General features: G+C 48.4%; 1 protein-coding gene across 3 annotated transcripts in view; it reads right to left on the bottom strand.

The window, feature by feature from the left end:
- The window catches only part of PHF21B (PHD finger protein 21B), a 116,155-nt gene extending 108,771 nt beyond the window's left edge, over positions 1–7,384 (bottom strand). The window contains exon 1 of one of the 3 annotated variants that reach the window (XM_063928902.1): positions 6,780–7,384. In XM_063928902.1, the coding sequence (XP_063784972.1) occupies positions 6,780–6,833 (54 nt within the window). In that variant the 5' untranslated portion in view covers positions 6,834–7,384. Of the gene's footprint in view, positions 1–5,409; positions 5,707–6,779 lie in introns of those variants that run through there. The other 2 variants (XM_063928904.1, XM_063928903.1) reach the window with 2 other exon arrangements.
- Positions 7,385–14,990: the final 7,606 nt, after the last annotated feature.

Genomic DNA, 14,990 nt, shown 5'->3' with positions numbered 1-14,990 from the left:
TGAATTTCTCTAAAAAGCTCAATAATAGGTTAAATGATGTGGGACAGGTACGTGGAGGCATTGCATTGATGGGAGAGGGGGTTCTGAACTTGTAAACAAGAGGTAAAAGTGTTTATCCAACTTTTTACAAAGTAGTATTAAAACACTGAAAAGTCACTTTAATTTGATAATGAAAACTTGCTTTCTATCATTTTTACACCAAGGGCAAAAAACGGCCATTTGACACCTTTAAATAACCTCCAATACTTTCTTTATGGCCACTAACAACCTTCTATATGCTCCAGCTATCTCAGTTGTCACTTTTCTGGTGTCCTGGATCGTTTCCAAACTTTTCCCAGTTCGCTTTTTGTAGAAAAGTCACGCAACCTCGCCGCCGGTACCGTGAAATGACATTTCTAACTGGATCACGCATTTCTTCGCTCAGTGCATTGCCGCGATGTATGCAAGTTTAAGGACACAAACTCGCTTTCACAAACTCACGCCTAACTGAATTGATCCCATGGGATGGACTCTCTCAGAAATATGGCAGCAAGCACTGATCTAACAAACATCAAATAAACACAATTGATTCAACATCTGCAACAAATATACCAAAACCATATATTTTTTTCTCTATGGGGATATTATTTAGGGATTACATATTAAATACCAATATTTTCATCTGAACTGGTCTAAAATAAAACAAAATACTGTAATGCATTCTATGGGGGGTATCCAATTAGCCACGGTAATTTACCACGGCTAATTGGTTCGCCGGGGTCTATCCTATTAGCCTCGATAGCCGGCGCCTATCCCATGATGCCGGCACTTATCCAGGTTTGGTATCACCTGCCTCTGGTGACTATTTTTTTACACGATAGAGTGCCACGAAAATACAAAGGTCCGTGACTTTTTGCGGACCTTGTGTATTTTCGCAAGAAAAAGGGGGGGGGGGGGGGGGGTTTCTCACAAATTACCTGGATAGGGGAGATAAAAATAAAATAAAAAATAGTGATAAAAATTTTGAAGAAAAAAAATTGCAAAAACCCATTTTTCATCTCCCCGGCTGATTGGATACCCTCCTAAAACTTTCAATAAACTACTCCCACAATACAATCCTCTTAAGAATAGGAAAAAATAATGTATCAGATGATCGTCTGATAAATGTATGAGCTAACTGAAAATTTTAGATTCATGGGAGATTTTCAAAAAGTGCAGTGACGACACAAATGATCTGCAAAGTGTTTTACGCTGGTGGAAAGGTTTAAACTGGGTTTGAGAACTATGCGGCTCTCCATTTCTGTTAGAACTAACAGGCCCAGCATGCCCTGCCAGCTAGGCTGCCTACATTTAATGTTTATCATCACCTGGAGCACACATCCCAGCATGCCCTGCTACAGTTTTGCTATTTGGCCATGCTAAAACTGTAGCAGGGCATGCTGGGATGTGTAGTTCAACACCAGCTGGGGTGCCAAAGGTTCCCCATCACTGACCTAGAGTAATAGGAATTCCCTATGTTCAGCAAAGTCATTCTGTCACACAGTGGGAACAACACTAGAATGGGGTGGTCTTCAGTATGCCGACTGACGGGATACCGGCGCCGGAATCCCGACAGCCGGCATACCGACACTTATTCTCCCTCGTGGGGGTCCACGACCCCCCTGGAGGGAGAATAAAATAGCGTGGTAGCGCGCCACCGTGCCCGTAGCGTGGCCCCCGCAAGGGGCTCATTTGCGCTCGCCACACTGTCGGTAAGCCGGCGGTCGGTCTCCCGGCGCCGGTATGCTGGTCGCCGGGAGCCCGGCGGCGACATGCTTGTCGCCGGGAGCCCCGCCGCCGGCATACCATACTGAACCCCTAGAATGATGTAGTCAATAATTTCACACTGTAAACATTTTGTTTATGAAGGAATATTAGTTGGAAGAAGGCTCCAGGCAGCAGCCATTTTTTCTGGACTGTAGACCAATGACAACACTACAAAGCTTTTTAAAGGAATCCAGTACCACAGATCGTAACATTTCTGTGCAATTAGTGCCACACAAGTAATCTGCTACTCTGTATTTTTACAGCTTGCAGTCTACTTAATCTATATGCATCGTATTTCAAATAAAGTTTATGGGTTTGGCCTCATCTCATTTTGCCTTTGAGATACTCTAGGTGTAGATTCAATTAGCAGGCCAGCTTACCCCGTAAGCGAGCGACTATGCGGTATATACGGTGCCCTGGACTTGCTGATTTTTGTTTGCAACCCTGTAGGTCTGTGTACAGAAATCTGAGAGTCTGGGGCAAGACTCTAAGGCATTGGCAGCGTTTCCACGCAGTTGCGGCGCCAAATTGCACCGTTCGCACCTAATTGAAGTGACTCTTTTGGTTCGAACTTCTCACAAAAACACTGCTGTCAAGATGAACAAACTAGGGACCCTGAAGGAAGGGGACTACACAGGAGAAATGTCACATCTTTGCACTACCATATACTAACGTACAAGCTCATCAAAGCAATAAAGATTTGTTTAATTCAAACTGTGTTTTAAAGATAGGTTCCAACAAGAACCATAACAGATGTGAAAATATGAAGAACATATAGAGAGAGCACTCCGCAATATACGAAGAACATATAAAGAGAGCATTCCGCAATCTGGCTAATACAGAGCTCTTCCCTATGTTTTATTAAAAAACTTGCTACTAAATATCATTAACTTTGTCTGTTTTCGATACTTATATTTGTTAAGCTTCCTTAGCTTATCACAGCCAAAATCAAGACGATAACATATGATGTTAAAAAAAGCAAAAAACAAAGGGACATTTAAGACAATTGAAGGAAAATGTAATGCAAACAGCAGCTGGGGTCTAAATCTCCTAAGAACGCTGCAGCAACTTGTTCTTTCTCAAGCTCCATATGTAAACAGCAGCATGTTGTATGAGAAGGATGAAGTCAGGGGCTGAGATGACAACAAAAATCAGATTATTAGACCTTCGCCAGGAAGATTTATAGAGCAATGATTATATAGAAAAAAAAAAAAAATGTAGCAATGTAGTGAATGGGAATGTGTGCTCATAAATCACTTCCTTAAGAGTGCAGTTTATGAAGCGGTTTTAGAAACTAGTGCAGGTAATGACGCAGCCGATGTACACACACTGGATGCCATCTACCATGACAGTAGAAAAATACAATTAAAAAAATGTTTTTACTTAGCATCTATGGTGATCTACACTACCTGGGCTTGTTGCATCATGTGTACAGAGTACATTGCATGCATGTGTGTGTGCTGCATACTTAAACCAAGATAAACCACGTATGCACATCAAATCTTTATTGTCACCAGCAAATGGGTTGTAATAACCAAGTACGACTAAACTTATACAAGGGATGAGCATTTGTGGCGTTGCACGTATCCGAGCCTGATTTTTTCCAGAAAAAAAAAATATGTTTAAACTCCCTTTTAACAATTGTTTCTAATGAATTCAGTTTAATTAAAAAAAGTATACATATTACACATCTACATGTAAATCATGAGCCTGTATGCAACTGCAAGTGTCAGCATTAAGTCTGAAGTATTTATGTACTTATTTTAATGCAGGGGAAATGACTGCAGCTGTTCTCTTTAAAAATGTTCTAAAAGCGGAATATAAACAAGGTGAGTGCTGCCTTCATTGCATTGTTGCAGGAAAGGGAAAATAACTGGAGTCAACAGCTTGCTTCTTCTACTCCATTATAGGTCTGACAGCCTTAGGTATCAGGCAGTGAAAGATTCGCTTGGCTAAAAGAAAGTATCTAGGTTCTGATTCCATGCGGTGATTAACCATCTTTATGTGTTGTGTGTGTATGTATGGGGGGTGTTATCCCCTCCCCCCTCTAAAAATGGCATCAAAGCAATCAAAATGGTAATGTTCAGCATGAATGGGGCCCCATCCCCCATCTCAAACTCTGCAGACTTTTCTCCATGTTAGGAAGAAACCAACACCCCTTCCCTCACAAAATGGAAGCTTCCACTACCAAACTGAGAGTGCTGACAAACCCTCATTAACGTGACGAGGCTTTCAAACTCCGGCAGAAGTGGGAGCTGAGCCTTAAATGCAGACCTAATGGGTTGGGGGTAACAAATGCAATCTTTGCATTGGGGAAGGTGCGTGTTCCACAGGAGCTGTCCCAACTTTGGTGCTGAAATGCTGCTGCATTCCTGAGGAAGGGCGATCGATTCATTCATTGAAGAGAGGGGGGAGAAGAAGAAAAGATCCAGCACAAATTCGCCCTAGGGTGTTACAGAAACACCACCCAGAACTACACGTTCCTTTTGCAAAACACACTCTGGGTTACACGCAGCTCTTTGCGCATTTCACTACACTGGGAGATGGGAGGGAGGGGGGCGGAGAAGAAAGCTTTCAATGGCATCTGTCCGTGGTGCTGAAAGGCGAACGGCCACACAACGCTCTTTTCCTCCCCCCTCTTCTTCTCGTTCCATTTCCGGCATAACACAACCAAGGAGGGGGGTCAGAGTGGGGGGTGGAAGGGGGTGGGGGGCTACACTGCTGGCAAGCAGACAGTTAACTTTGTGATGCCAAGAGAGTGAAAGTGCCTCCATAGAGAAAGTGCTGAATGGATCGGCTGCTGCAGCAAGCTGCAACAAAGGGCGCACTCCAACACCCATCTGCTGAGACCCCCCCCCTCCTGCCCCCCCCCCCCCACACTTTCTCATCAAAGTCACCCGAAGAGGGCACCGTTTGCACTTTCCTAACCGTGTCCACCAACTCCAAAATGGACGCCTCGGAGAAATAAAAAAATAATGCAAATTAAAATCAAATAATAATTGAGTGCAACTAAAAGTCCTCTGCACACAGTTCTCTGGGAAGGGTGGGGGTTAATATTGCACATACAGCCATTCCCCTTCACCAACCTGGATGACTTTTACAGGGAAAGGGGGGGGTTCACAAAGTATGGCGTGAGCAGAAAGAGAAAGACACAACACACTTAAGTGGGGATACAATGTAACCGATGTGTTACCCAGAGATGAGAACTTCTCCCCTGCCAGAGATCATGCAGCACCCCGGGGGGGCAGAGATAAAGTAACACTGCTACAAATACAACAGGGATGAGAATTAAAGCGCTGTGCAAGAGTCAAACCGCTGTCAATCATCGTGTGTAACATATGGGGGGGGGGCTTCCTTACACTCCCCCCCTCCTCCTTTTTTTTTTATTTTTATTTTAATATACATACACACAAAAATAACACAACTTGAGTTCATTCCTTTCCACAGGGGTGATCTGAGCATTATAGATGCGAGCTGATAAAGTTTCCCATACTCCCACTGCACAGCTGCACTCCATCACAAACACAACAAATCCCAGGGAAACACAACTACAAAGGGTTTATTAAATAAAAAATAATATTTCTAAAAAAATTTTTTTTAAAAACCCTACAAATCTGCATTTACCTGTGGATCTTGCTTCATCCGTGCAAGTAGTTTATTGGGGGGGGGGGGGGGGGGGAATAAAAATAAATACAGAACCCTTATTTAAAAGGGGAAAAAAACAACTACATTCAGAAAGAAAACAAAAAAAAACAGAAAAAAGAAAAAGAAGTGTCACATGAGGAGGAGGACGGAGAAAGTGCTTCAAGTTTGATGGAAATGGGGAGGAACAAAGAGGCAAGTAAACACAGTGAGTGTGCAGGCAATTTCCCCCAAGCCAGCTCATAAATATTCAGGTCTCGTCCTAATCTCCACGCAGCAGCACCGCAATATTACTTCCAAATCCTTGTTGCTTGCTCCAGCAAAAGACAAGGGAGGGGGCGGGGAGGAGAGGAGGGAGGGAAGGAAGAAGTAGTGAGAGAGAAAAAGGAGAAGGGGGGGGCCAAAAGATGGGGAAGAGTAGGGGGAAAGGAGGGGGAGAGAAGGATTGGGAAGAGTAGGGGAAAGGAGGGGGAGCAAAAGATGGGGAAAGGAGGGGGAGTAGGGAAGTAGAAAATGGGGAAGAGTAGGAAAACAGGGGTGGAAGATGGGAAAGTAGGGAGGAGGAGTGAAAGATGGGGGGGGGAGTAGGGAAGAGGGGGGTTGCAAGATGGGGGAAGGAGGAGAAGGGGGAGAAAAGTGAAAGTGGCCGAGCACATAAGTGAAGGAGAAAGTAGGAGCTGTCAGGGTGGGGGCAGCTGGAGACATGAAGTTGTCATCGAGGGCAGAATGGGAAGGAGAGTGAGACAGAAGGAAACATGGCAACAAAGTAAAAGTGATGACTGACACTAAAGCTGAAGAGAAGATTGGCAGAATAACACGGGGGCAGATGGGGAGTATGCTGACTTATGGGGTAGGGGAGGGGGTAAGAAAAGAACGAAAGAAGTGGGGGGAGGGGTGTAAAGTGAAGGAATAAATACACTGAGGGGGAAGAGACTAAAATACTTATCAAAATTAATCAGAAGATTAAAAAAAAAAAAAAAAAAAAAAGATGAAATGATGTGGAAGCATTTGAGGGGTGGGGGGGGGGAGAGAGAGCGAAGAGGAGGGCTGTCAGTAGGGGAGGGGGCATATTACTGGGGCAGATTGATGATGAGGACTTACTTAAGTAGTAGATCTGGGGAGGGGGGTAAGTAGAGGAGGGGGCACACTGGAGGGGGGTACGCTGAGAAGGCAGAGTATAAAGCAATGTGGGGGGCTGGTATATGGGGGGGGGGGGGGAGCTATCAACAATGGAGCAGGTGCCCGCTCCCCCCCCCCCCCCCCCAGCTGACAAAATAGTTGCAGAAGTGCCCCGCCTCGGTGCATGCCGGGAGCCAGTTGCCCCCTCCCGGGGGGGGCAGTTGGGGTATTACCTGGTGGCACTGGATCTCCACTTGGATGGCCTCCTGCAGGCTCTGCACCTCCATGCCGCTCCGTCCACGCACTTTCCCCGAGCACAAATCCCAGCCGCCAACTTTCCGGAGACAAATCCAAACCCACAGCCGCTCCTCGTCCTGTCCCCGGCGGGCGGGACACCCCGGTCCTCGGGGGGCAGCAGGGTGAGATGACCGGGCGCCGGGTGAGGAGGAGAACTACTCGGAGCGAGCAAGTTGTGAGAGGACCGGACTCATCACTCTCACTCACACGCCGGCTCGCCTCCCCGCCGCGCTGCCACTCGGGGGGTGATGCCCGGGCTCCTCTGCCCGTCGCCGGCACCGCTCTCCGTCTGTTACCCGCCCGGCTGGCCGGAGTTTGGAGCGGTCGCGAAGGAGGGACTACTTCCCCTGACCGGAGCGCGGAGTGATACAGCCGAGGCGCAGGGAGCTGAGCTGAGAAAAAAGTTGGTCCCACCACGGTGTTTGCTAGTGCTGCTGCTTCTAGAGGCGCGCCCCCGGCGCCTGGGATGCCCGGATGCGGAGGAAGAAGGGGGAGCGCGCTCCGACGGCTCGGGGACGCGCTCACGCTCTCTCATAAGGAGCTATGAATAAAGTGTGGATGTGAGAGGGACGTCAGGACGGTGGGCGGGGCCAGGGAGGGAAAGAGGAGGACTGCGCATGCGCACGGTGTCCTGCAGTCAGCCCCTTTGCTGGGATGGAGATGCTGATGCTGAGGAGAGGGGACAGCCAGGGGCTGCTGCTGCTGCTGCGTCACTCTGAGTGAGTGAGGGGCCGGTCACTGGCAGCTGTAGGAGGGTCCTGCATGCTTTGCACACAGCACAGCAGTGAGAGGAAAGCTGAAGTTAGTATTGTGCAGTCACAAGTACAGCATTATTACTATACATTCACAGATACTGTATATCCTATACAGGAATATATATATATGCTAGAAACACTCGTGTGCGGGGTGGGCCCGTCATGTGACCTGCTTGCATTAGCGTTATGAGCCATATATGTATATAACAATTCACTATTATTATATTGTTGCGTCGGAGAGCCTCGTGTCTCATAGGGCGTCTAACACAAGCTCATATATACAATAATAAGAACACGGTAGATTTCACAAAGTTTGTACGGTAGGGAGTGCTCCTTACATTATCTTGAAAGTGTGCGTAAACAGTGTAAATATAAATATATATACAGAGATAATATTTATTTAAACACACCCACTCGGTCTTGCATTAGGAGGAAGGATATACAAGACTGGCTAAGAAGAGTAATCCTGTTTACTGAGACACCTGTCACATCCTAGGGCAGATGTACGAAGCCGTGGAGAGTGATAAAGTAGAGAGAGAGATAAAGTACCGCCCGGCCAGCTCCATTCATATTGCAAACACAGCCTGTAACATGACGGGAGCTGATGATTGGCTGGTACTTTATCTCTGTCCACATTATCACTCTCCGAGGCCAATTGTAAAACAGAACGGAGAAATGCTGGCGCTATATAAATAACTGATAATAATAATAAAGTAAAATGATCAAGTCACCTGAGATTAGAGACTGTGACAGATATTTGCTGTGTTAGGGGGACATTTACTAAGCAGTGATAAGAGCGGAGAAGTGAGCCAGTGAAGAAGTTGCCCATGGCGACCAATCAGCACTGAAATAACATCTATAAGTTGCATACTATAAAAATGATACAGGGCTGCTGATTGGTTGATGGTAAATATCTCCACTGGCTCACTTCTCCGCTCTTATCACTGCTTAGTAAATGTACCCCTTAGTGTCTTCAAATATTCTCTAATTTGCATAATAAGAATTTTACTTGTGCAATCGGGCAATAAAGAATAAGGCATGCCGACCCTTCCGCACATCGGACCTAATTCAAACCCGATCGCTGTTGTGCGAAATCACAAGGCGGACGATTATTGAATGACTGCGCATGCGTACGGATTGTAATGCGTAGACGCAAGGCCAAAATGCAAATAAATCCTGCGTCTTTTTTGATTGCTAGGCGAGCGCAGGCTGATTGGCAGGAAGCCGGCGTTTGGGGGTGGTAACTGGACGTTTTCTGGGAGTGTCAGGAAAAACGCAGGCGTTCCCAAGCGTTTTCAGGGCGGGTGTGTGACGTCAGCTCTGGGTCCAATCAGCCTGTTTGTATCGCACTGTAGGAATAAGTCCTGGGCTGCGCAGAGACTGGAAAAAGCATTAGATCATGAGTGAGCTGCGAACGGATTAACAGCTGGCCGGCGTTTGCAAAGCTGTTCACACGGCGTACACAGACTTGCACGGGGCGGGTATTCCCTCTGTCTAGGAGGCGACTATCTGATCGCAGACCTCTGCAAATTCACATATGAGCGATCAGGTCTAAATTAGGCCTATAAACCAGCCGTAGGCCCGGACAGTGGTGCCGTGGTCTGTACACATTGTATCTGACTGGACATCATAATTGCAATTGTTTCCAACCTCTTTTATCATCCGTCCTACTTGATATCTCATATAACCCAATCAGAAGCTGATCAGGATCATACAGTATGTCCTTTCTGGCTCATACTTGCTGGCATATGTGGCCAATTAGGTCTGAGACAGTCTAATTGGTTGTCATTGTCACAGCGTGAATAATCAGCTTTATAGAAGGTTATAGACTCATGGCCAACAATTGTGGAATGTTATAGTTTAGTGTTTGTCTAATGTTCTTTACTTCTAACTGTATTTCCACCTATGACGGATCTCCTCTTATCCCTTTAACTCCATAGTTATTCTTGTCACCCCAACCAGAATCCTGGTACCCTTTAAACGCTGTATGGTTGATGTATTGGTTGCTATGGACAACTTCACTAGTCGTCTTTCCCCTCTTTTCACTGCTTCATGCATCAACCTTTAGCGGGATAACTGAGATTGTAGCTTCTGATTGGTCCCCCACTCACTCTCACCTTCCACTGACATATTAAAGTGGCAAATGAAAATGTTCGGTATTATCTTTAAATTCAGGTTGAATGTATGAAGGTGACGGATAAAGCTACAGCAAACATGCAAACTTAAGGTGCATACACACTTGCCGAGAAAATGAACCACGTCGCTCATTTTCACCCTTCCTGAGCGACGCCGTTCACTTTCTCGGCAAGTGTGTATTCTGGTGACGACGAGATATGTGCGGCCTCGCGGGTCATTAACGACCTTCGTTGTCAGCCGTGCATGCAGCTCAATTTGGACTGTCGTCCGAGAGCTGCATGCACGGCCCCAACCACGCTGTGACGTCACTGAGTGATGTGGTCGTCATATCGCTCAGTGTATATGCACTGCCGCCGACTGCCCTGGTCCGCGAGGGGAAACACTAGGCGGTGTCGCTCATAGAGAATAATCTGAATATTTTAGAATAATCTGAATATTTTCTAAAGGTGGGTTCACACTGATAGATATATCTGCTGATTAATTGATCGGCAGATATATCTATGGACGGATCGGGCAATGTGCTGTGCATACACACTGCCCGATCCGTCGGGGACTGACGTCATGAACTGGACGGGCGTGTACACACGCCCACCCAGTTCAGCTGTCAATCACCGCCGGCCGCTGCAGAATGTGTACGGGCGGCCGGCTGGTCGCCCGTACACACACAGCGATGCGCCAATATATCGGTAGATATATTGGCCGTCGGCTGTGCTGCGGGGCCGACGCGATATATCTGTGAACGACGGAGTCTACAGACATATCGCCCGTACACACTGGCCGACGGACCCGCGATAAATCGGCCGTTCAATAGAACGGCCGATATATCGGCCAGTGTGTACCCACCTTTAGTTCCACGAGGCTGACAACCAGGCCCATACATGACCAAAGAGACCTGTAAATAAATATAGATAAGCCTGACCTTATTACCCGTCCTGGTTCTTTCGATTAGGCCGATGGCTGCAGTCCCTCTAGACAGTGAGGATGGGGCGTTATGTCAAACAGGCTTTTTTTAAGTATAATTTTGACACATTTCCTGACATTCCCTTGTTGCAGGAGGTTGTGCGCTCCCACTTTTCATTTTTTTAAGTTAATATATGTTGCTAAGAGACACCGCAGCGTTAAGGAAGGCTTGTGACATACATGAGTGATGTGACATTGAATTCTGCAAGAGACAGATAATACTTGCCGCAATCCAGAAGGCTACAAACTCTCTTTCAATTATTAATCCATTTAAGATTTGTGTTTTTAATTTTTTTTCCGGGAGACTTGCACAAGTAACTCATGTTGTCGCATTGTGGGTCGGAGATCTAACCAAGGAAGAAAAAATAATTTGTGCATATATGCTCAGAAATGAAACTCTTCAAGGGACTTTTTTTTTGTTAATACAGTTTTGAATCGCTGAGAGTTGAGAGGTAAATGGTCTGAGACCACAGGGGGGAAATGGGGAGGGGAGGGGGGGAGTGTTAGCTGTCTCCCAATCATTGCACAGGAATGCCCATTATCTTGATCGCAACAGCGCCTTGCAGTTGCAGGAATCACTGCGATGGCATTGCATGAGGATTGTGGGCCTAATTCAGTAAGAATTGCAAATTCTACTGCAAATTAGCTGCGCCAGCAGGAAGCCCATCGCCATGTTCCCAATCGCGGCGGCTGTGTGTGACATCACGCAGCCGCCGCGATCACGCCCCCACCACGCCCCCGTTTGAGCCACACCGCCCCCCATTTGGCCGCGTCCTGGAAACGGGGCGTTGGCGCCCCCCGCCCCCACAACCGCATCTGCCTGATTGACAGGCAGAGGCGATCACATTTTTTTTTGCGGCCCACCCACAGAAAGTGCGGGCGCATCTGCAGGACGGGCGCTGAGCATGCGCCCGCAGGGCAATCGCAATAATTCCGGTTGGATCCAACCTGAATTAGCCCCAGTGTGTTTATATTCACAATTTATGTGATACTACTACTCCTAAAGGCGGCTGAGGGTAGTAGTCCCTCTTAAATCTTAATTTTAAACTTGTATTTTCCAGTTTTCATAAGTGTGATAATACTGTAGATGGGATTACAATTGGAATTCAGGATTAGCTACTGTTTTTTTTTATTGTTTGGATGTGATACTGGTCCTGCTTCACATGTGGGGTGGCTGTACTATTAAAACATTATTTTTAAAACTCGAACATTACCAGAACAGCCATTATGAATTCCAATTTATGGTTCATTAAAACACTATTTTTTAGTGTTGATATTATTACACGCAAAAAAAAAAAAAAAAGAAGGTTCTCTGAAAGTTGGAAATAGGACCTTTCTATAAATATTTACAGTAGTGTTCTGGTGGGATGGATATGAAATCCCGGCAGTCATTATCCTGACGGTCAAGATGCCGACAGCGGTAACCCAGCAGTCAAAATCCCAAAGGATCCCAGTAGGTATTTAAACCCTAGCCCTAAACCACCCCTCCTGAGGCCTAACCCTATCCGTCCACTCCCGCAGCCTAACCCTAACCGTCCCCTCCCGCAGCCTAACCCTATCCATCCCCAACAGCAGCCTAACCCTAACCATCCCCTCCTGCAGCCTAACCCTAACCATCCACTCCTGCAGTCTAACCCTAACCGTCCCTTCCCGCAGCCTTACCCTAACCATCCGCTCCTGCAGTCTAACACTAACCATCCACTCCTGCAGTCTAACCCTAACCATCCACTCCTGCAGTCTAACCCTAACCATCCACTCCTGCAGTCTTACCCTAACCGTCCCCTCCCGCAGCCTAACCCTAACCGTCCACTCCTGCAGTCTAACCCTAATCATCCACTCCTGCAGTCTAACCCTAACCGTCCCCTCCCGCAGCCTAACCCTAACCATCCACTCCTGCAGTCTAACCCTAACCATCCACTCCTGCAGTCTTACCCTAACCGTCCCCTCCCGCAGCCTAACCCTAACCATCCACTCCCGCAGCCTAACCCTAACCATCAACTCCTGCAGTCTAACCCTAACCGTCCCCTCCCGCAGCCTAACCCTAACCATCCCCTCCTGCAGCCTAACCCTAACCATCCACTCCTGCAGTCTAACCCTAACCGTCCCTTCCCGCAGCCTTACCCTAACCATCCACTCCTGCAGTCTAACCCTAACCATCCACTCCTGCAGTCTAACCCTAACCATCCACTCCTGCAGTCTAACCCTAACCGTCCCCTCCCGCAGCCTAACCCTAACCGTCCACTCCTGCAGTCTAACCCTAATCATCCACTCCTGCAGTCTAACCCTAACCATCCACTCCCGCAGCCTAACCCTAACCGTCCCCTCCCGCAGCCTAATCCTAACCGTCCCCTCCCGCAGTCTAACCCTAATCATCCACTCCTGCAGTCTAACCCTAACCATCCACTCCTGCAGTCTAACCCTAACCGTCCCCTCCCGCAGCCTAACCCTAACCGTCCACTCCTGCAGTCTAACCCTAATCATCCACTCCTGCAGTCTAACCCTAACCATCCACTCCCGCAGCCTAACCCTAACCGTCCCCTCCCGCAGCCTAATCCTAACCGTCCCCTCCCGCAGTCTAGCCCTAATCATCCACTCCTGCAGTCTAACCCTAACCGTCCACTCCCGCAGTCTAACCCTAACCATCCCCTCCTGCAGCCTAACCCTAATCATCCACTCCTGCAGTCTAACCCTAACCATCCACTCCCGCAGCCTAACCCTAACCGTCCTCTCCCGCAGCCTAATCCTAACCGTCCCCTCCCGCAGTCTAACCCTAATCATCCACTCCTGCAGTCTAACCCTAACCGTCCACTCCCGCAGTCTAACCCTAACCGTCCCCTCCCGCAGCCTAATCCTAACCGTCCCCTCCCGCAGTCTAACCCTAATCATCCACTCCTGCAGTCTAACCCTAACCATCCCCTCCTGCAGCCTAACCCTAACCATCCCCTCCCGCAGCCTAACCCTAACCATCCACTCCTACAGTCTAACCCTAACCATTTACTCCCGCAGTCTAACCCTAACCATCCACTCCCGCAGCCTAACCCTAACCGTCCCCTCCCGCAGCCTAATCCTAACCGTCCCCTCCCGCAGTCTAACCCTAATCATCCACTCCTGCAGTCTAACCCTAACCGTCCCTTCCCGCAGTCTTACCCTAACCGTCCACTCCCGCAGCCTAACCCTAATCATCCACTCCCACAGTCTAACCCTAACCATCCACTCCTGCAGTCTAATCTAACCATCCACTCCCGCAGTCTAACCCTAACCGTCCACTCCCGCAGTCTAACCCTAACCATCCCCTACTGCAGCCTAACCCTAACCATCCCCTCCCGCAGCCTAACCCTAACCATCCACTCCTGCAGTCTAACCCTAACCATTTACTCCCGCAGTCTAACCCTAACCATCCACTCCTGCAGTCTAACCCTAACCATCCACTCCCGCAGCCTAACCCTAACCGTCCCCTCCCGCAGCCTAATCCTAACCGTCCCCTCCCGCAGTCTAACCCTAATCATCCACTCCTGCAGTCTAACCCTAACCGTCCACTCCCGCAGTCTAACCCTAACCGTCCCCTCCCGCAGCCTAATCCTAACCGTCCCCTTCCGCAGTCTAACCCTAATCATCCACTCCTGCAGTCTAACCCTAACCGTCCACTCCCGCAGTCTAACCCTAACCATCCCCTCCTGCAGCCTAACCCTAACCATCCCCTCCCGCAACCTAACCCTAACCATCCACTCCTGCAGTCTAACCCTAACCATCCACTCCCGCAGTCTAACCCTAACCGTCCCTTCCCGCAGCCTAACCCTAACCGTCCACTCCCGCAGCCTAACCCTAATCATCCACTCCCACAGTCTAACCCTAACCATCCACTCCTGCAGTCTAATCTAACCATCCACTCCCGCAGTCTAACCCTAACCGTCCACTCCCGCAGTCTAACCCTAACCATCCCCTCCTGCAGCCTAACCCTAACCATCCCCTCCCGCAGCCTAACCCTAACCATCCACTCCTGCAGTCTAACCCTAACCATTTACTCCCGCAGTCTAACCCTAACCATCCACTCCTGCAGTCTAACCCTAACCATCCACTCCCGCAGCCTAACCCTAACCGTCCCCTCCCGCAGCCTAATCCTAACCGTCCCCTCCCGCAGTCTAACCCTAATCATCCACTCCTGCAGTCTAACCCTAACCGTCCACTCCCGCAGTCTAACCCTAACCGTCCCCTCCCGCAGCCTAATCCTAACCGTCCCCTCCCGCAGTCTAACCCTAATCATCCACTCCTGCAGTCTAACCCTAACCGTCCACTCCC

This window comes from Pseudophryne corroboree, chromosome 6, assembly GCF_028390025.1.
Source record: "Pseudophryne corroboree isolate aPseCor3 chromosome 6, aPseCor3.hap2, whole genome shotgun sequence".
NCBI lineage: Eukaryota > Metazoa > Chordata > Amphibia > Anura > Myobatrachidae > Pseudophryne > Pseudophryne corroboree.
This window is presented reverse-complemented; position numbering and strand designations above follow the sequence as displayed.